The sequence below is a fragment of the Marmota marmota genome, unplaced genomic scaffold (genome assembly GCF_001458135.2).
Source record: "Marmota marmota marmota unplaced genomic scaffold, marMar, whole genome shotgun sequence".
NCBI lineage: Eukaryota > Metazoa > Chordata > Mammalia > Rodentia > Sciuridae > Marmota > Marmota marmota.
Window position 1 is genome coordinate 4,419,690 of NW_026000205.1, and position 19,390 is coordinate 4,439,079.

At 52.4% G+C, this 19,390-nt stretch overlaps 2 protein-coding genes and 1 long non-coding RNA gene across 3 annotated transcripts; 2 read left to right on the plus strand and 1 right to left on the minus strand.

Annotated features, from left to right (window-relative positions):
- The first annotated feature begins 1,080 nt into the window (after positions 1 to 1,080).
- Pglyrp1 (peptidoglycan recognition protein 1) lies at positions 1,081 to 3,984 on the plus strand. The gene is made up of 3 exons (XM_015496671.2): positions 1,081 to 1,501; positions 3,116 to 3,237; positions 3,684 to 3,984. The coding sequence occupies exons 1-3, from the start codon at positions 1,215 to 1,217 to the stop codon at positions 3,860 to 3,862; spliced, it is 588 nt and encodes a 195-aa protein (XP_015352157.1). The 5' UTR covers positions 1,081 to 1,214; the 3' UTR covers positions 3,863 to 3,984.
- Positions 3,985 to 4,644: 660 nt separating this feature from the next.
- On the minus strand, positions 4,645 to 19,170 carry Ccdc61 (coiled-coil domain containing 61). The gene is given in 15 exon segments (XM_015496672.2): positions 4,645 to 4,958; positions 5,074 to 5,146; positions 5,616 to 5,673; positions 5,854 to 5,932; positions 6,009 to 6,154; positions 6,516 to 6,591; positions 6,706 to 6,875; positions 7,393 to 7,475; positions 7,567 to 7,664; positions 7,667 to 7,776; positions 10,953 to 11,114; positions 12,323 to 12,480; positions 15,470 to 15,552; positions 15,797 to 15,955; positions 18,631 to 19,170. Coding segments are annotated over 15 exon segments (1,566 nt in total). The 5' UTR covers positions 18,644 to 19,170; the 3' UTR covers positions 4,645 to 4,860.
- LOC125612578 lies at positions 6,504 to 9,612 on the plus strand. Its single transcript, XR_007343016.1, has 2 exons — positions 6,504 to 6,644; positions 8,323 to 9,612. It is a non-coding gene; the product is annotated as an uncharacterized LOC125612578 (long non-coding RNA).
- Positions 19,171 to 19,390: the final 220 nt, after the last annotated feature.

Here is a 19,390-nt window from a genome sequence, read left to right on the forward strand (position 1 = left end):
AGTGTGTTTCTTGAAAGTTTTTTTTTTTTTTTTAATATGGGGACTGGGTTTTTTAATATGGGGACTGAGGGTTGAACGCAGAAGCCCTCTACCACTGACTGAGCTACACCCCAGGCCTTTTTATTTTGCTTTGAGACAGGGTCTCGCCAACTTGCTGAGGCTGGCCTCAGACATAATTGCCTCAGCCCCCCCAAGTTGCTGGGATTACAGAGGGCACTTTTTAAACTTTTTAAAGATTCACTAAAGTGGAAGGAAAACAGGAAGAGGAAGCCAGACAGTCTGCCCCGAGTTCTCCATGTGCTCCAGGGAAGGCCTGGGAAAGGAGATGCGGGCAGGGCAGGAGTCTGGGGAAAGCCCTCTGCCCCACAGGAGATCTGAAGCCACTCAGAGGCCAAGGCAAGCGGCTGCTGCTTTCTGGATTCAGTTGACTCCTCTCCAGGATGGAGCTCCCAGTAGCACCCATGAAAGGCATGGTGCTTACTACCAAGGGCAGACCTGAGTCTGGGTCCCAGTGATGTTTATGTGTCACTGTGTGCCAGACATCCAAGAGCCCTATTCTGCTCAACCCATTTAATTCCTCCCCAACCCTCTGCGCTGAGACCCTCACCTTATCATCCCCGCATTGCAGACGGGGAAACTGAAACACTGAAAGATTACATCATTTGCCAGAGCTCACACACCAGAAAGTGCCCAGAATTCCAAGGTGGGCAGCTTGGTCCTGAATTCTAGTTCGGGACCACTGGGCTCTAGGGCCTGCCTATATGTTTTGTTAATTGTCCCTCTTCCAACCTCATTTTATTCAGCTGTGACCATTACTCACCTCTTTGGATGGCTGCAAGGGTTAAATGCGCCTTTGGGCCTGTGAAAAGCATTTTTTTAAATGGGAACCTTTGTTAGCTCAGTCCCTGCAGGAAGGAAGAGATGTGCCAAGGCCCTGGGCCCTTCTCCCTCCTGTGCAAGTTCCTGGTAAGTTATCCAATACCCGCCCCTAGCGAAGCGCCCAGGGCTCTGCGCCCATCCCCACCTGACCCAGATTCACCGCCCGACCACACCGCATCCTGTGGGGCTCTACCAAAGGAGGAAGTTGGAAACCGGGGTCCCGCGTGATTGACCCAGTTAGTCCTGCAGGGGTGTGAGGCAAGCACTTCCCAGCTGCTGTGCTCCAGCAGATAAAGGTGGCCCGCCCGCTGCCTGCTCTGCGCGCCCTGCCCGCCATGTCCCGCCCCTGCGCGCTGCTCGCCTGGGCCCTCCTCGCCCTCTTCGGACTAGGAGCAGCTCAAAATAAAGAAACCCCAGCCTGCTGCGGCCCCATCGTGCCCCGGAGTGAGTGGGGGGCCCGGCCGTCGGAGTGCTCCCAACCCCTGAGACAGCCAGTGCGCTACGTGGTGATATCGCACACTGCGGGCAGCAACTGCGACACCCCGGCCTTCTGCCGGCAGCAGGCCCAGAACGTACAGCACTACCACGCGAGCACGAGGCGCTGGTGCGACGTGGCGTACAAGTGAGTGCGGAGGGAGGCAAGACTGAACTGGGACCGTAGGGGACAGGGGTGCAGTCGTGAGCCGGTGGACCTGGTTATAGATCTGGTCCTGGAACCACCTGGCTGAGCTCTCGGGGGTTGTGGTTTCTCCCAGGGTCACCACCCAGGACTGGACAGGTAGGTGCAGACAGCAGCAGATGCTCTGAGGACCTCAGGTCCCGGCTCTGATGCCCAGAGGAGGGGGCAGACAGACTGTCTCATGCACCAGAGATCCTCTCCACCTCCTCCAAGGAATCCCTTCACAATGGCTGGCGCCTTGTCAGGAGGCTGGAGTGTAAGGCCAGGCTGGGCTTAGTGCTGCCTGAGACCCAGCAGATCCCTCCCCAGCCAGGACAGGTCCTCTCCCCTTCAGCCCCCCTCTCTGTAGTGAACTGGGCTTAGACCAGATGCACGGGAAGCACTTAGCATATCGAAAGAGCCCAAAACCCATGCCTTATGAACATTAAGCACCTACTGTGTGTCTGTCTTGTGCAGAAGCTGGAGCCAGACTCCCCAGAGGCGCCTTCAGAAGGCTGGCTGGAGGGAAGGACCTGAGAGGATGGCTCTGGGATGGGGGGCTGAGGGAAGCTGCAGGGGGAACAGGGGCAAATGCTTTGAAGCCCAGTGGGCAGATCACACCTGAATGGCAGAATGGCGGGACACTGGAAGGGGCCTGGTGGGCCAGTGAGGACTTTGGTTTTTACTCTGAGAGGGAACCACGGAGGGGAGGGGGAAATTAGATGCATCCAGGCAATAAACACACAGAGCCCGTGACAGAACCATCACGGGCCAGTCCCCACAGCCAGCATCATTAGAGTATTTCTAGTCTCTGTAAAGGCAGATTCTGTGAGCTGGCTTCATAAGGGGCAGATCCAGGAGTTGGATTCAGAAGTTCCAACATTCTGTGTATCCTCAGTGACTCTGTAACCCAGAGAGCTGAGTCCGAAGATAATGCAGTTCCAAGGTGTGACCTTCCAGTGAATTCCCTGGTGCCGGTCAGACTTGCTCAGTCGAGACGTGTTCAATGAGTGAATCTTTAGGATCTGCTGCCAGGATTGGAAACCCCAAAGAAGCAGATGTGATCCCAACCCTTGAGCCCCTGATTCCGAGGGGCAAGTGCCTATAGGGGCAGGACCCTGTGAAAATCATGTGGCTTTCTGAGTCTTTGCTCTTCAGCTTAATGTGGCAAAGACACCTCAGAGGGTGGTCTTGTGAGGGTTCAGCAAAGTAAGGGTTCAACAAATCCAAAAGGCAGGCAGGAAGAACAAGGAATAAGACCATGAGGATGGCATCCTGGAGACCCGAGCAAAACTCTGGCTCTGCCTGACTGTGACCTTGGACAGGAGCGCCCACTCCCCCAAATCTCTTTATAATGTGGGGTGGCAGTGACCCATGGATTGTATGGGAATTAAAAAAAAAAAAAGGTACACACAGAGCTGTGCTTGGCATGTGGCAGGGGCCACAGTGATTGTTCTTGTGGAAAACTAGAGAATGAGGAGGGGGTACTGGAAATTGCACGTGCTGTGGCGGGAACAGGGTGGGATGAATGAAGGAGGGAAGCCCTTCCTCCTCATCAAGTCTGACCCCCCCACGCAGCTTTCTGATTGGAGAAGATGGGCTCGTATATGAGGGCCGCGGCTGGAACATCAAGGGAGAACACACAGGCCCCACCTGGAACCCCATTTCCATTGGCATCACCTTCATGGGCAACTACATGGGTGAGTCACTGTCCAGAAGGCTGGCATGGGCTCAGGGCATGGGGCAGCAGGTGGAAGGTGGCTGAGAGGTTCTGCCACTTACAAGATCTGTGACCTCGGGTAAAGGATTCCATTTCCTGAGCCTCATCTACTCCTTGAGTAATGGAGGGAGCCGCAGGGTGGGAAGGAGGAGTAGCTGATCTATACACCCAGTCCAGATGTGGGTGCTGGCTATCAGCATGGGCAGAACACAGAGGAGGGAGAATAAGCAATAATGATTAGGGCAGCCAGTGCTTGCTAAGGCTTCTAGGGATGTTCCTTGGGTTTTCCATAAAGTAGCTGCCATTACTATCTCCTTTCATGAAGGAGCAAACAGGCCAGAGAAGGCCCCATTCACCCTACCTCGTACTATACTACTTCTGTCCTTCAAGGAAGCCCCAGACTAACTTCTGCATCTATCCCTCCAGAGCGGGTGCCCCCACCACGGGCCATCCGGGCAGCCCAGAGTCTGATGGCCTGCGGTGTGGCTATAGGAGCCCTGAGACCTGACTATGAGATCAAAGGACACCGGGATGTGCAGCAGACACTCTCTCCAGGTGACCAGCTCTATGCAATCATCCAGAACTGGCCACACTACCGCGAGTGAGGCCCTGCTTGTCAGCCCCCTGCCCCATGCCTCTCTCCCCAAGAGCTGGGAAAACCCCTGCCTCCTCCTCCTCCAATAAAGATGCAGCTTGAGAGGCTGAGGCAGGAGGATCACAAGTTCAAGACCAGCCTGGGCAACTTAATGAGATCCTGTCTCAAAATAAAATAAAAAGGCCTGGGGATATAGCTCAGTGGGAGAACACCCCTAGGTTCAATCCCCAGTACCTCCACATATATAAATAAATAAATGCAACTCCAACTGTGTTCCTGAACTGGCCCCCCCACATGCCCTGCTCCTCCCTCCCACGAGGTCCCAGCATCACCCTTCCTCCCAGCACTCTGCCCTTGATGGTGCTCAGAACCCAGAGGCCCCGACCCTGAACCAAGACCCCGGAGATCCCAGCTCGGAAGCAACATCACAGCTCAGAACCCAGAGGTCTCAGGTCAGAGCCCAGGAATCAGCACCAAGTAGGTTCAGATGTCACCACCAGCAGCTCAGGGGGCTTCCCAGGCAGTGGACCATGCTGCAAGACACCCCTTCCCCACCACACCACCAAAGACATCCTGTGCAGAACATCCTGCTTGAACTCCTTTGGAGCTGGATGGCTTGCTCCCACTCCTCAGGTCTCCCCTTGCATTGCTTGAGAGAAGGTAGAAGTTCTTCCTGAGCTTGAGCCCCCATCTGCCTCCAGACATGTCCAGAAATACCCGCAGATCCCAATTACACACCCCCTCCCCCTTTCTCTTCACTCCACCCCCACCCTTCAGTCATAAGTTGAGGGGTCCCAAGGACAAACAAGTTTATTTACAAAACACACATACCCTATCTCCCAGCATGCACTGCCTGGAGAGTGGGTGGGGTCAGGGCTTCACAAACCTAAGACCTCAGGAGCACCTGGAGGGGTGGAGCCTGGGTGGGGTTGGAAGGCCACCCCGGCCCTACCCCACACCATACCCACTGGTGAATGGTGGTGGAGGGGCAGTACCACCTCTCCATGGTCATGACCGGGTGTCCAGTCGATTCATGTATTCTTGCAAGGCCTTCAGGCGGGCATCTATTTCAGCCATATCAGCCGCCTGGTGGTCGGAGCTGTACTCTGTGAGAGCAGGCATGGGTATGGGGGCTATGAAGGGCCTGCAGCCAGAGGGAGCTCAGGGCCCATGCGCTGCCCTCAGTCCCTTCCCTGCAGGATCTGGGGCTGGTGCACTCACCTTTGATGGGGACCCAGCCCCCTGAATTTGCCAGTCGTCTCCGATGATTGCTGTGTTCCTGAGAGGTGCACTTCTGGTGATGGGAAAACAAGAAAGCAACAAAGGGGATCAGGCACCTTCCCTCTGTTCTTGCCCCCACCCCAACCCCAATTCCACTGGAATTTCTAAAACCAAGGACCTCAGGGGAAATAAGGGCTGACACCTACTGGGCACCAAAATATCCTCCTGTGTCATCACAAGGACCCTTTAAGGGAACCATCCTTGATTAAGAAAGTGCAACCCAGAGATAAGTAATGAGTATTTCCGGTCATTCAGGTAGAAAGAGCCAGGTGTGAAGACCTGGCAATTTGGACCTAGATCCTGTGTCCCCCACTATTTCTCTCCAATCCCACAGTGGCAAAACACCCTGTTTTTAGAGGCCTTTCAGAGTCACCTCTGCAACCCGATCCCAAGGAGGGAATCATGGGAAACTGGGACAGCTGGCTGCCAGGAGCTTAATGCTAATCACCTCTCCTACTCCAAGGCCTGGGAGAGACACTCACCATATTGGACGCACTCCATGGTGTAGGGCTGGGTGGTTTCCCACGGCCGCGGGGAAGGCTGAGAGAGGAAGGTAATCAAGGACCAACGTGGAGTCCTTGCTACAGCCCACCTGCTCCGCCTTTGAAGTTTTAAGAACCACCACCCCCCAGCCTCCATCACCCAATTTCCCTGCAAAAGAAGGTTTCCAGTCTCCCCAAACACCCTTTCGAGATGATCCTACCAGGATCCAAGTTTTACCCTCTGGAGAGTGACTCAGAGAAATCTTCGAACTCGCTGCAGGAGCTGGCAGAGGAGCAGCGGCTGCGGAAACTGTCCACTAGAGCGAGAGGCAGGTGTGAGTCCCCTGCAATCGCCAGCCCCGCCCCGCCTGCCCCCAGCTCCAAGCCCGTTACCCGAGGAGCTGCGGTTCCGGGAGCGGTTAGCTGCGTCCCCACGGCCAGTCACGGCAGCTGGGGGCCGGGTCTGACGAGACCATGAGATGGAAGGGCCATCCCCGCTCCCTCCACTACCCAATCGGTTCCGCTGCTGCTGCTGTTGCCTGAAAAAAAAAAACGAAAAGGAGACGCCCCGCTGTGCGCCCAACTAATGCAGGAAGGGCGTCGCTGCCAGAGCCGATGATCCACCAGAGGTAACTTGTCCTGGGAGAGGAAAAAGATGCGGGAACCCAGACCAAGTTGGGGGTGGGGGAGGGAACAAGTAAGCAGTTCAGTAAGGGGTCAGGAGAGGAGGTGGGGTCAGGTGAGAAGTGAGAACGGGGAAGGGGAAGAGGAGACATGCTGCAGGTGACAGGAGACAGAGGCTGATAGGAGGCGGGGACACCAGTGGCAAGAGAGTAAGCACAGGTTAGGGAACCAGTACCGGAGGGGAATAAGGGCAGGGAAGAGAGAATGCGCACTAACTTCATCCTGATCTCTTTCTGCTTCTTCTCCTTTGCTTTCACAAAGGCCGTGGGGTCGAAACGGGTCACACGACCACCTATGACAGTGTGGGCAAGTGGGGAGAGGAGGCTGAATCAGGTTCTCACAACGGTAGTCTGTTCCGCCTCCCCCCAAGGCAGGGCAGGGCAGGGCAGGATGGGTGGAGAGAGACCTGTGGGCGAAGGCGAGGGGCGGGCAGGTCGGCCTCGACCTCGGATCCCATGGCCGCTCTCCCGGGATGAGGAACGGGCGGCGGCGCGGCCACGAGACGTGGAGCGCTCCCGGGACGATGAAGCCCGGCCTTCCCGGGCTGGGGGAGGCACCGCGGGTGAAGACCGCCTCCTGAGAGCACAGGATGGGCTATTAGTTTCCGCAGGCCAAGACAACCCCAGCCTTTCTCTGAATCCCCAGGCCTATCCCCACCAATTCCTGCAAGTTCACGCTGACCCACCGGGCACTCTCCGCCGCGCTCCGCCTCTCCCAACCCCACAGACCCCTGTCACTTCCCTACATAACATTCACGACTCTTTTTCCCAGGCCTCCCACAGACCCCTGAAAACCCTTCCCAATTTTCTTCCACCCACCCCCATAAACGCTGGCACTATCTTCCTGATCCCACAGATGAGCCACACCTGGTCGCTCCGCACAATACCTTGGCCCTTCCCCTCAAGTCCTGCCCATCTCCCCACAGGCCCCGCCCACCATTTCCACTAGTATTACGAATCCCTCCCTAAGCCCCACGTTTAGGACCCTCCTACCCGACAAGCCACGCCCACCGCCAGGCTCCGCCTATCCTCTCCCACCTGCCTCGGACTCCACCCCCTCCCGGCCCTGCCCTCCTCTGGCAGAGGTCCCTCACCCCCTTTTGTACAAGGCCAGCTCGCAGTTCAGCGTCTTCAGCCGGGATCTCAGGCTCCGCTCGGACGCCTTCACCTCCTCCAGCTGCAGGAAGTGGAGGGGAGCGGCGTGGTCCAGGATGAGGCCAGCGTCCGCGCCCTGCGGGCCATACCCGCCGGCCACCCGGCCCCCTCACCTCCTTAGCCAGGCGGCGGCAGTCCTGGCTGCGGCGGCCGGCTCCCCTGTGACCCAGGCCGCGCTCCTGCCGCAGCTCTAGCTCCAGGCCGCGCACCAGCCGCGCAGCGCCTCTGCCTCCTGGCGCGCCGCCCGCCCGGCCAGCGCCTCCTCACGAGACCGGCCCAGCTGTGATTCCAGCTCCCGCTTCTCAGATGCCAGGCGAGACACCCTACGGGGAGCAGGTGGCGAGGGCTGAAGGCGCACGGCCCCTCCAATCCTGCTTCTCCACCGGGGCTGGGCATGGCCAAACCTTTCACCTCCCCATCAAGTGGGAACGGGATCCCATCAGTCCCAGCTGCCCCCCGGGTGGAGTGGTTAAGGTGGTTATCTCCGCGGGGGAAGGGACACAGTCACATCACCCTCATTCATCCCATGAGACGGGCACGACCCCATCTCTCACACACACACACACCCGTGAGGGGTGGGGGACACGGCGTTTGCGTTCTGATTTTTAAAGATTTCATCCGTCTGGCCATCTCTACACCATGAAAGCCTGGCCCTGAGTCCTTACTCTGGCCTCCAGGACCTTCCCAGCCAGGTCTTCCCTCTGTCTCTCACCAGAGGATTTTATGAAATGCAAATCTGACCAGGTCACTACGTGATCAAAATGCCTCTTTGAGGAAATGACATATACATAAGGCTCTTTGATGTGAAAGAGTAGAAATAACCAAAATGCCCATCAACAGAACTAGCTGAATTTCTGTGGTACTTCCAGGCAGAGTGCCAACAACTGTGGAAAGGAATGGATGAGGAGGACCTGTCTTCTGCCCCCAGGTGGTCACCAGGATACATTGTAAATCAGCACAGAAGAGTGGGTTCCGCAAGTCCCTTTTTATAAAAGAACATAATTATAAATTATAGGTATGTTCATATTTTCAGAATAGAATAACTAAAAAGCTTTAAAATGGGGAAGGACTGACTGGAGATGTAGCCGTGATAAAAGTACTTACCTAGCAAGTGTGGGGCCCTGGGTTCAATCCCCAGCACCATAAAAAAAAAAGCAGGGGGAAGAGGATTGATTACCCGTGGAAAAAGGAGGAAGAACAGAGATAGAAACTGGACCTCTCTGAATGGAAACCCCTTTTTCACTCTGACTCTAGAACTATGAAAATATTTTATATAAAGAGTTACAAGCTCTGTTACCCAAGCTGGCCTCAAACTCCTGGGTCATTTCAACATGAAAGGTTCCTACTGGCCAAAGACAAGACATTATCTACATCACAAAGAATAAATGCAAGGCTGAGGTTGTGGCTCAGTGGTTGTGGCTCACTTGCCTAGCATGTGTGAGGCACTGGGTTCGATTCTCAGCACCGCATATAAGTAAATGAATGAAATAAAGGTCTCTCAACATCTAAAAAAAAACATTTAAAAAAGAATAAATGCAATGAATGAATCTGTGGCAGGCTAAATAGTGTCCCCCTCCCTGAGAAAAAAAGATATCCCCGTCCTTTTCCCTGGAATCTGTGACTCTTAGCTGATATGGCAACAAGGCACTTATGGGTCTGATAAATTAAGGATCTTGAGATGAGATTTTCCTGGCTTATCAGGGTGGGCCCTAAATGTAATCCCAAGTATCCTGATTCAGAATCAGAGAAATGAGACACAGAAGAGGAAAGGACAGTGTGACCACAGGCAGAGACTGGAGTGAGGTGGTCATAAGTCAAAGAATGTCAGCAGACACCAGAAGCTGGAAGAGGCAACAGAGTCCCCCAGCGTCTCTGGAGGGAGCCCAGCCCTGCCGATGCCTTGACCTCAGTCCAGTGAAAGTGGTTTCAGAACTCTGGCCTCCAGAACTGGGAGACAACAAATTTTGGTGTTTTAAAGCCACCAATTTTGTGGAACTTTGTCACAGAAGCCATAGGAAACCAACACAAGATCAATTAAGTTGAAGTTCACAGAGTTTATAATGATACAAGAACAAAAGTCACTGATCTCCATGGTGAATGAGAAGGAACCAATACATTATTCTGATGAAAGTTAAATAAAAGAAAGAGTTAAGCATTAATCATGCCTTTCCTGTAAAAAATGTACCTGGGGGAAACCAAATGAGAGAATGTTTTTCTTTATTGAAAACCTGAAGCTAACAAAAGCAGAAAGAACTATGGAATTAGATCACCACTTATGATCCTTGTAGTGAAAAATCAATCCAGCCAACAATCATCAATATCTGTCAAAGCTACACATTAACTCAGTTGTTCTCACTCTGCCTGAAAACTAAAATCAATTAGGAAGATAAAACATTCAGATAACCACATTTTTGGCAAAACGTTAGTTCCCCTTTGCCATCCAAAAGGCTGGGGCGCCACCTTGTGGCCATTCTGGAAAGTGCATGTGCACACAACCCTACGCAGGAAAGAACTGATCCGTGAAGCTTCTCCTGCGTCCCACCCTGGCCTCCCCACTGTGGCTTTCCTCCCTCCCCATCCAGCTGTGCACGGCCACATGTCTCCCAGCCCCATAAGTTCCCATTCCTGGCAAAACAGAGGACCAATCTGCTCTGTGAGCACTTGGCGCTCAGTCCTGGGCTAGCAGCTGTCAACAGGGCACACCAGCAGGGAGGAGGGGCTTGGCACTGGCTGCCTGGGTCTGAGGTCTAGCTTGGCTGTATCACTCACTGTGTGACCTGGGGAAAGTCCCCTAACTTCTCTGGGACTCTATAAAATGAGGACGACAGCAGTGCCCTCCTGTCTACCTCATAGGACAGCTTTGAGAATAAAATTAATTCCCCACAAAGCATTGAACAGGGTCCCTGGCATGCAGGTAAATGCTCAGTAAACATAGTCTCTGGTACTATTATTATTATTATTACATCATGTTTCCACCAGCACCAGGACTGCACGCGCTGTTCCCTTTGTCTACAACACTCTTGCCCAACTCCTCCTAACCTGCCCCAAAGCCGGTCAGGCCCTGTCCCTCCCCTCTTCACCCCATCTCTGCTTCGGGAGACAGCCTGGGTGGCCATGTGATTAGCATTCACTTGCGCTGGGCTGGGCACCACATGAGGGGCAGGGAGGGGCCAGAGACACCTGCTGAAGGTGGACTTAAGTGACTCTCGGCCTACCTGCACACCTGCCGCTTCCTCTGCCAACAGGGAGGACGAGGACCCCCTCAGGACCAGCCCCACCTACTCTGAGCCTTCAGTGTCCACAGACATTTCTGTCTCCCTCACTGGCTGGAAGTCCAAGAGGGAAAGGCCAGATTGTCGTGGTCACCGCTGTGTCCCGAGCACCACCCAGCACAAGGCAGGCACACAGGAGAGCTCAGAATGAACAGGGTGGATGAGGGATGGCACAGAGGCCCCTGCCCCCCACCCCCAGCCCTGGCCGCCACCCCTCCCAGACTCACTGCTCCCGCAGGTGCCAGATCTCAGTCTCCCGAGAGTCCCGAGCATCCTGGCCGTCCAGCCCTCGGAGGCGGCCCAGCTCCTCCTTCAGTGAGCGGATGATGCCCTGCAGGACCACAGGGTCTGGCTTGCCCTGGTACGGAAGGGGCAGCGGGTAGTGAATCCTGAAGAGGGGGATTAGAACCAGGGCATCTCAGAGGCTGAGCAGCTGCCTGAGGGTGAAACCAGGTTCTGAGAGCCAGAGTCAAAACACAACCCACGCCCCATGCCCTGCCCTGCCCTGCCCAGGCCCCTTGTACCAGCCACCCCTAGGGGCCTCTTCCACGCACTTCTGAGACCACAGGGACTAGGCCCTGGAGCAGTCTCAGGCAATTTCGTGTTGCACACTGCTGGCAGAGAGGACATGTGACCAGCCAAGCACAGTCCTAATTCAGACTCCACAGTGAGAGGTTCCGGTTGTCTGAGCTGGTCACCCCTTGGCTGAGGAAAAGGACTGCAGGTTGGTTAACTGCCCCGCCGTCTACAATTCACAGAGGACTGGCCCCTTCCCACTAGAACATCCAGCAGCCATTACCAAGAGGGGCAGACGCTGCCCTCAGCTACTCCAGAATCATTCCCAGTTCCCTTCTCCCTGTCAGAACGGCTACAAAGCCATACACTCGCTTTCCCAGCAATCCTCTACAAATGGCCAAATATTATGAGAAATCTGTTAGGAGTCTTGTGGCCATATTTTTGTTTTCCTGATAAACCAGCAAATTCAATTAGCAAACTCAGCGCTGTCCCTTTTCTACCTGCTTTAATACAGACGTAATGCCTGGAGATACAGCAGCTATTTTGTGACTGTAAGAGATAAATATGAAGTCAAAATGCCAATATCTTAAGTATGACAAAGGAAAAAATAAAACAAAAACAGCCTGAGTTTATAATGGAACTGTTGATTGGCAGTCATCTAGACATTTTGTTATGTGATAAACTGTTGCTTGTTGAAAGCACTGGCAATGGAGCCAAGCACAATGGTGTATGCCTGTAATCCCAGTGATGTGGGAGGCTGAGGCAGGAGGATGGCAAGTTTGAAGCCAGCCTCAGCAACTTAGAGAGATCTTGCCTCAAAATTAAATTAGAAGGGCTACAGAAGTAGGCAGTGGTATAGCAACCCTGGGTTCAATCCTCAGTATCTTGAAATAAATAAACAAACACTAGTAATGGTTATTCGGCTACTTGTAGCCAAACACAATAATAAATAATGTAAACCGCACACCCAAGACTCCGAAGGCAAAGCATAAATAACACCCCCGCATGATCCAGGCTCCAAGGGGTTCTTCCCCCAGCCCTGCCCACCAGCCCGGGCCTGGAGCCAGCCCCTTGTGCCCACCTGTCAAACTCCACAGAATAGATAAGGATCAGGTAGCGCTTGGAGTTGAGCTGGTTCGATCTAGGGGCCAAGGTGCTCGGGCGCCGCCCCAGCTTGCGGTTCCGCAGGGACTCCAGGTCTGTGTAGGTCAGAAGGTCTAGGGTGACCGATTCACTGCTCTATTGGAGAGGAAGGAAGAAGCTGCCCCAGGGCTGGCAGGGCCACCCCAGAGCACACACCCACACTCCCAGGACCACGTCGCCCCGGGCAGCTGGACTACCCTGCGCTGAGGCTGCGGGACAGGATCTGGGCATGCTGATCTGGGCATGCGCACAGGACAGGACTGGCGAAAGAAGCTACAAAGAACCTTCATGCTCGGGGGTGGCTTAGGTCTGTGGCTCTCTACGTGTTGTCTGCAGGACCTGGGGGCCCTCTTGGGAGCCCATGAGGCCAAAACTATTTTCATAATGATGCAAAGACTTGGTGTGCTTTCTATTTCTTCTGGGTTGATATTCACGCTAATGATGCAAAGGTAACGGTAGCTTTGGGAAACTGCTGCCGCCTTGGTGAAATCAAACCAGCTGCACCAGTGGTCCCCAGCTTCTCCATGCCAGGCAGCCTCATCGGGCTGGGATGAGGAAGAAGAAATCAGCAAGCAAACCAACAAATTCAACACAAGAGGTGAAACAGAAACGTTCATGTGGAAGCAGTGAAACTGCTCCATTTGTTGACCCAAGACCTCCAAGTGCCCGTCTCTTCACTCTTCTGTACAAGAAATCGGGCAGGGGCCACCAGGTGCCCCTGCTGCATATCCAAGCCCTGACAGTGGCCTGCGGAAAGCCCTTGTGCAACCACGTTTCAAACCAAATAAGCCACTTTTTTATGGAATAGTATTTTTACTTGAAAGAACTGACAGACAAAACTATGGTTCTTCAGAGCTAGGCACTTGGCAGGCATTTTTTCCAAAATGAACACAGTGAGCCTGTCTGCAAGGAAAACAGTATCCGAGTTGGTTGCCAATGATAAACTTCAAGCTTTGCACTTGGAATTCGAATTAGAATTTTGGAAAATTTGCCCTTGCACTATGCTTGAGGGCTTTTCCCTGTTTCAAGACTCAGCCTGTGAGATCAGTGGGGATGTTACTAAATGTCACTCCTGGCTTTCGATCATAAAATGGGTCAACATTTGAAAGGTCTGTGTAACTCAATGAAGCAATATTTTCCAAACGACCAATGTGTGATATTACAAACTCACTTAAAAAGCCATGCAGAGTACAAGATGCAGCCTCGGGTTTGCTGGGGGAAGAGGGCCTTTGGTTTGGGTTTTCTTTATTCTGCAGTGCTGGAAACCAAACCAGGGCCTTGCACATGCTGCTTGAGCACTCTGCTCCTGAGCTCCAGCCCCAGCCTCAATTAACAGGTCTGAATCTTTTTAAAGCAACAATATAAGTTCGCTGATGAGATTTCAGATTCCACACTGCAACTAACCTTCAAGAAACTACACTTGTCCAGTTTTAGTGTTAACAAAGATGAATAATCACAACTATTTGAAAAAGCTATTAAAATACTACCTTTTCTAACTATGTACCTGTGTAAGGCAGGATTTTTCTATATATTCTTCAACCAAAACATAGCACAAAAGACTAAATACAGGAGCATGTGAGAATCCAGAATTTTCTATCATGAAGCCAGACATTAAACAGATTTGCAAAAATGTAATTTTTCTTTTAGAAAATTTATTTTTCATTAAAATGATATTTAGGTTAACATAAAGGTTTGCTATTGCTATTTCTAAATGAACTCATAAACTCCTTTAAATTTGTTTTAATTCCTAATATGGTAAATAAATATTGATAGATAGAATCTATATAAACAAAAGCTCTTTGGTGTCCTCTACAGTTTTTAAGAGTATAAAGGAGTCATAAGACCAAACAGTTTGAGAACCACTGGGTTATATACATCATGATGCATGCGTACAATATTAAGCAACCACTAACAAGGATGATAAATTCAAAAGTTGATAATAATAAAAAACTGTATCTGTATACCTGTTATGATTAGCCAACATTTTACATATAGTAACTCCTCATCTTCACAATATTATGAAATGGGAACTACTATTATTCCCAGTTTATAGGCATTGAGGGGGAAGTGACTGGCTGAGTTCCCATCTAGGAAGTGGCAATAGTAAGTCTGAATTCAAAGAAAAATGTTACAGTCTGGACAGAGAATAAAAAGGGAATTATAAAGGACTCTGAGTCATGCTCAAATATCTTCACAGTTTTATGAGGGCATATTTTATCTGTAATCAGAGAAACAATATGGTTCATAATTTTTAAAAATATCTAAATACCCTCTGTATCCTAAGTTATAACCTGCTTTTGTTCTCCCATTAATACTTTTAACTACTTGACATTATAAATTTTTTTCAACTGTCTGTCTCTCCCACTAGAATGTCAGCAGCAGAGACCTGGTCTCCTGGGTTCACTGCTCTACCTCCAGTGCCTGCGACAGTGCCGGGCACCCTGTAGATGCTCAGCAAACGAAATGAACAGACTATTAAACTCTCTGATGGGACTAAATTCCTATGAAATATTGTTGAATCTTTTAAAGGTTGGTTGTAAGCCAGGCATGGTGGCACATGTATGTGATCCCAGCAGCTCGGGCAGAAGGATCGTGAGTTCAAAGCCAACCTCAGCAACTTAATGAGGCCCTAAGCAACTCAGTGAGACCCTGTCTCTAATAAAATATAAAAAAAAAAAAAAGGGCTGGGGATATGGCTCAGTAATTAAGTGTCTCTGGGTTCGATCCACAGTACCAAAAAAAAAAAAAAAGTTGGTTGTAGAATACCTTGGAAAATATATCCACTCATTGTCAATTACAGATCTGCCAACACAGAGGTGGGGGAAGGGGAAAGAAATGAAGAAATGGCTGGGGCAACTTTCACCAGAAATATTAACAAAGGTGCATACTAGTAGCAGAATGGTTTTTCTTCTTTATATTTCTGTAATCTGAATTTTCTACATAACTATACTTAGAATCAGAAAATCCACTTAAATTGAGAAAGAAAAAGCCCAATCCCTTCAATGAAGGAGACAAAGGGTCACACAAACATCACATGGGCCTCTACCCCAGAACCAACCCCTAACCCTCAATGCCTGGTCCCTACCTGGGTGAGGGCCGACTCCAGCATGTTACAGAAGATGTTGAACTGTTTGAAGTTCCCTGTCTTATGAGTCAAATCTTCAATGACTGGGTGGGGGGAAAAGAGTCCCTCTTGATATCTGACCACTTGCCCAACCCAAGGGTAATACATCCTAGCCCTCAGACTCTACCCAGCTTGGGTGCCTCTGGCCTAGGGCATGAGACCTCCCCACCTTGGGAGCTCTGGTCAGATAGAAGAGGCAGGCAGGCAGAACTAGGGGGAACCTCATCTTTTAGGGAAAGCTGGCCCTAGGGAATGGGAGGCGAGCCCACCCAAGGGAGGCACACTCACAGCTGGCATCGAACTCGCCGCGCCACTGGTCGGCTGTCATCCGGTCCTCCACCTCCAGCTCCAGCACCTGCCCAGAAACCACCACCCGCACAGCATGCTCCACACCCCGGAAGACGTAGTCCACCTGAAGGCCAGCGGGCTGGTCCATGGCCAGGGTCACTGGAGAGAGGGATGAGACAAGAGACCCAGAGGGGCTGAGAGACCAGACTTTTGAGCTGAAGACCATTCCTATCCTGGGTTCACCACTTACCAGCTGCACCTTGGGAAAATGAGTTCACTTCTCTCTGAGCCTCAGTTTCCTCATCTGGAAAATGAGTGTAACTGTGCCCCCTACCTCACAGAGTTAGCATGAGGATTCAACTCAACAACATACATAAAAGCTCCAAGAACTCTGTCCTCACACTACTGTGCCCGACACAGGCTGGCTAGCAAGAGTGGGTGACACCCATAGGTAGGTCAGTCAGGACCAGTACTACTGATTATTACTTATTCATTAATTCAGCAAACATTTGTGGAGAAAAATTAAACTGGAGAGGGAAATATTGGGGTTGGGCAGGTCAGAGAAGGCCACTCAGAGTAGGTGACAATTGAGCAGAGACCTGAACAGGTGAGGAGGCCAGAAAATGTATGGAGAAAATGTTATCACATCCAAGGAATAGCCACTTCCATATGTTATATATGATATACTGAAAATATTAACACCAATTTAATAATTGATTTTATTAATTAGTCTATTATAAGCGTAAATGCCTTCTCCTAGCCAACAGAGCTACTACTCTTATGTTAGGTCAACAAAGAGCTAGCTGGAGGAGACTCCCAGGCCTCTGCCCTCCACCCGGGAGTCCTAGGGGTGGTTCAGAATGGGGACCTGGGCTGCCTGAGTTCCCATCCAGGTCCCACCTGCTCATGAGCAAGTTAATTACTCTCTCCATGAGTCAGAATCCCAGCCATGAAGCAAGTGGCATCCTGGATGATGGGGATGTGATAAGAAACCAGGCTGTATCCATGCCCTGTGGGGCAGTCAGGTATATAAAAATGCCAATGGTGGAGAATGGGGCCAATGATGGGGAAGGGGCTGCTCTGTAGCTAAGATGGCCAGGAGAGGCCTCTCTGAGCAAAGGCCAAGGGAAGGAAAGGAGGGAGGGAGGGAGACGGCTATCACTGTCCAGGCAGAGGGAAAGGCCCCTGTGAGATGTTCCTGGTCTGTTCAGCAGGGAAGCTGGCAGTCTGCAAGAGAACGAACAGGGGAGGGGGCTGAATGATGAGATCTGAGATGTCACAGGTGGCCAGATGATGATCACACAGGCAAGCCTACAGCTGGCTAGCAGCACCGCCTCCTTGGACTGGTGTGAGGATTAAATGAGTGAAGTGTGTTGAAATCTTTGGCAAAATTCAGCAGCGACTGACACATAGCACACATTCCATGCATACTAACCCTGCCATCATCTTGCTGTTATTATCTTATTGTTGTTTCTGGGGCTCCCAGAATACCACACCCTAGGCCCATCCATTGATCCCCTATCCCAGAGGTCCAAGGACAACTGCCTGAACCCCAGGGGTCCTAAAAAACACCTCTCTGTCTCTAGATCTGAGCTCTTAACTTTATTTGGGGGAAGGGTCTCTAGTGCTTTTTGTAAAGGCTCATGATATCTGGGAGTCTCTTTCCCCAGAAAGCTCAGAATCCAGATATTGTGCTTTTATTTTCTGGAGATTCAGGTATTGGACTAAAAATCCCTGATTTCCCTGCAAGCAGATCGCTGCACATTTCAACAGATTCCTCATTTTCTGACCCTTAATACCGTGCCTGGCAGCGCAGGCCCCACCCCACCGGGAGTACAGGACCCCGCCCTTAGGCCCCGCCCACAGCCCCCGCCCCTCAGACTCCACCAGCCAATCAGCGGGCGCGCCATCCCCGTTACCAAGGCACCAGAGGTTACTAAGGCGTTGGAGGAACCCGCGGAACACCTAAGAAGCCACGCAGCATCACCGCCCCCACTCCACCGCCCCCACTCGTGGCACCTGAGAGGAAGGGGTCCGCCACACGCCATCCCTACCGCCAACCCGGCCCTGCCCTCCTTTCCCCACTCCACCACATAAGCCCCCCATCCTCACCCCGTGACAGCAGCGGCCCCTCTCCGTGCTCAACTGTCTGATGTCCTTAGCTCCCATCCAGTCACCTCGGTCCCAGCCATTCAGCCTCGGAACAATCTGCCTGAATCCAACTCGCCCCTACACCACACACGTGCCTCCCCACTGCCCATCTCTTCTGGGAAGCGAAAGTGTCCTTAGCGGCTGATGACAAACATCTCACACTTCTGCCAGCTCCACCCTCACTCCCTAGATGGCCACCGGATTCTAGCTCGGCTTCCCCTTCTCTCTGCAGAATCTCGCTCCCTCCATGTCCCAGCCCTCTCCCCTTGTGCTGTCCCCCAGAAACCAGTCCCCTCTCCCCTCCAAAGTCTCCTATTTGCATCCATCTCTCACTGATTGGGGGGTGGGGGAAACTGTCACACTGCTTCTCCCTACACCAGTCCCCCCATCTTCCTAGGGTTCCCCACATATCCCACCAGAATTCTCCCCCCCCAAAAAAAAATCATTTCGCCAGGATTCTGCCCGCATATTTATTCAAGGTAACCCCACTTTTAGCCTGTATTCTATCGTCCCATATTTCCCCTGGATTCCTCCCAAATTGTATATAAAGCCCCCTCTCCACTGCACACACATTTCCCACCTCTCTTCCCTTCGGAGAGCCTTCCCAGAACACCCCCGCCCCCACTTATGGGATTCCCCGGCCCTAAGCAAAGCCCCCCTCCAGCCCCACCCTATCCCTCTACCTGCAGCTTCCATCTTCGCTATGTGACCAGTGGCCCATCCTGATTGTTGATTTCATTCCAGTCCCAAGGTTCTCCCAGCTCCTCTTCTCTGCCTCAGCCTCCTGACCCTGCATCCCAGCAGCGCGTTCCAGGCCCCGCCCTCACCAACTCATGACGTCACCCCCCAACCCTGCACGTGTGTGGGCACCCCAGCACCCCATTCTGGCCCACACTCCTGACCCCAGTGTTCAGGGTTCATGACATCAAACCTCCAGCTCACTGCACACTCGATTTCCCAGTCCCCAGCCCTCCCTTCACTAAGGTGACCCCTTCTCCTTTCCAGTGTTACATCACCGCTCCTGGCTCCTCCTCCCCAACTGCACTACCTGGCTGGCAGACTTCACAGCTCTCACCCAGGGTAGGAGCTGCGAGCCCTTCTCACTGGCTCCCCAAAGACAAATCCACACCACTACTCCCCACACCAAACATGGGCAAACCCCAACCCCGGGCAGCCGCCCCTCCCTCCATGGCTGTTGGCCCACCCTCTGCAGCCCCTGTGACCACCACACATCACATCCCAGCCCAGCCGTGGCCTCACTGGCTTCTCCAATGCAGCGTACCCCCCATCCCTCACACATCTGTGGCCTGGCCTGGATGACACCCCTCTCCCCTATTCTGAATTCCCTTCCCCTTCACCCCTGCACTTCCCCAAACACAAAACCTTCCACTGCCCCCTGGAATATATAAAAACAAAAGTCCTTTAGTGCACCCCACAGCCCCC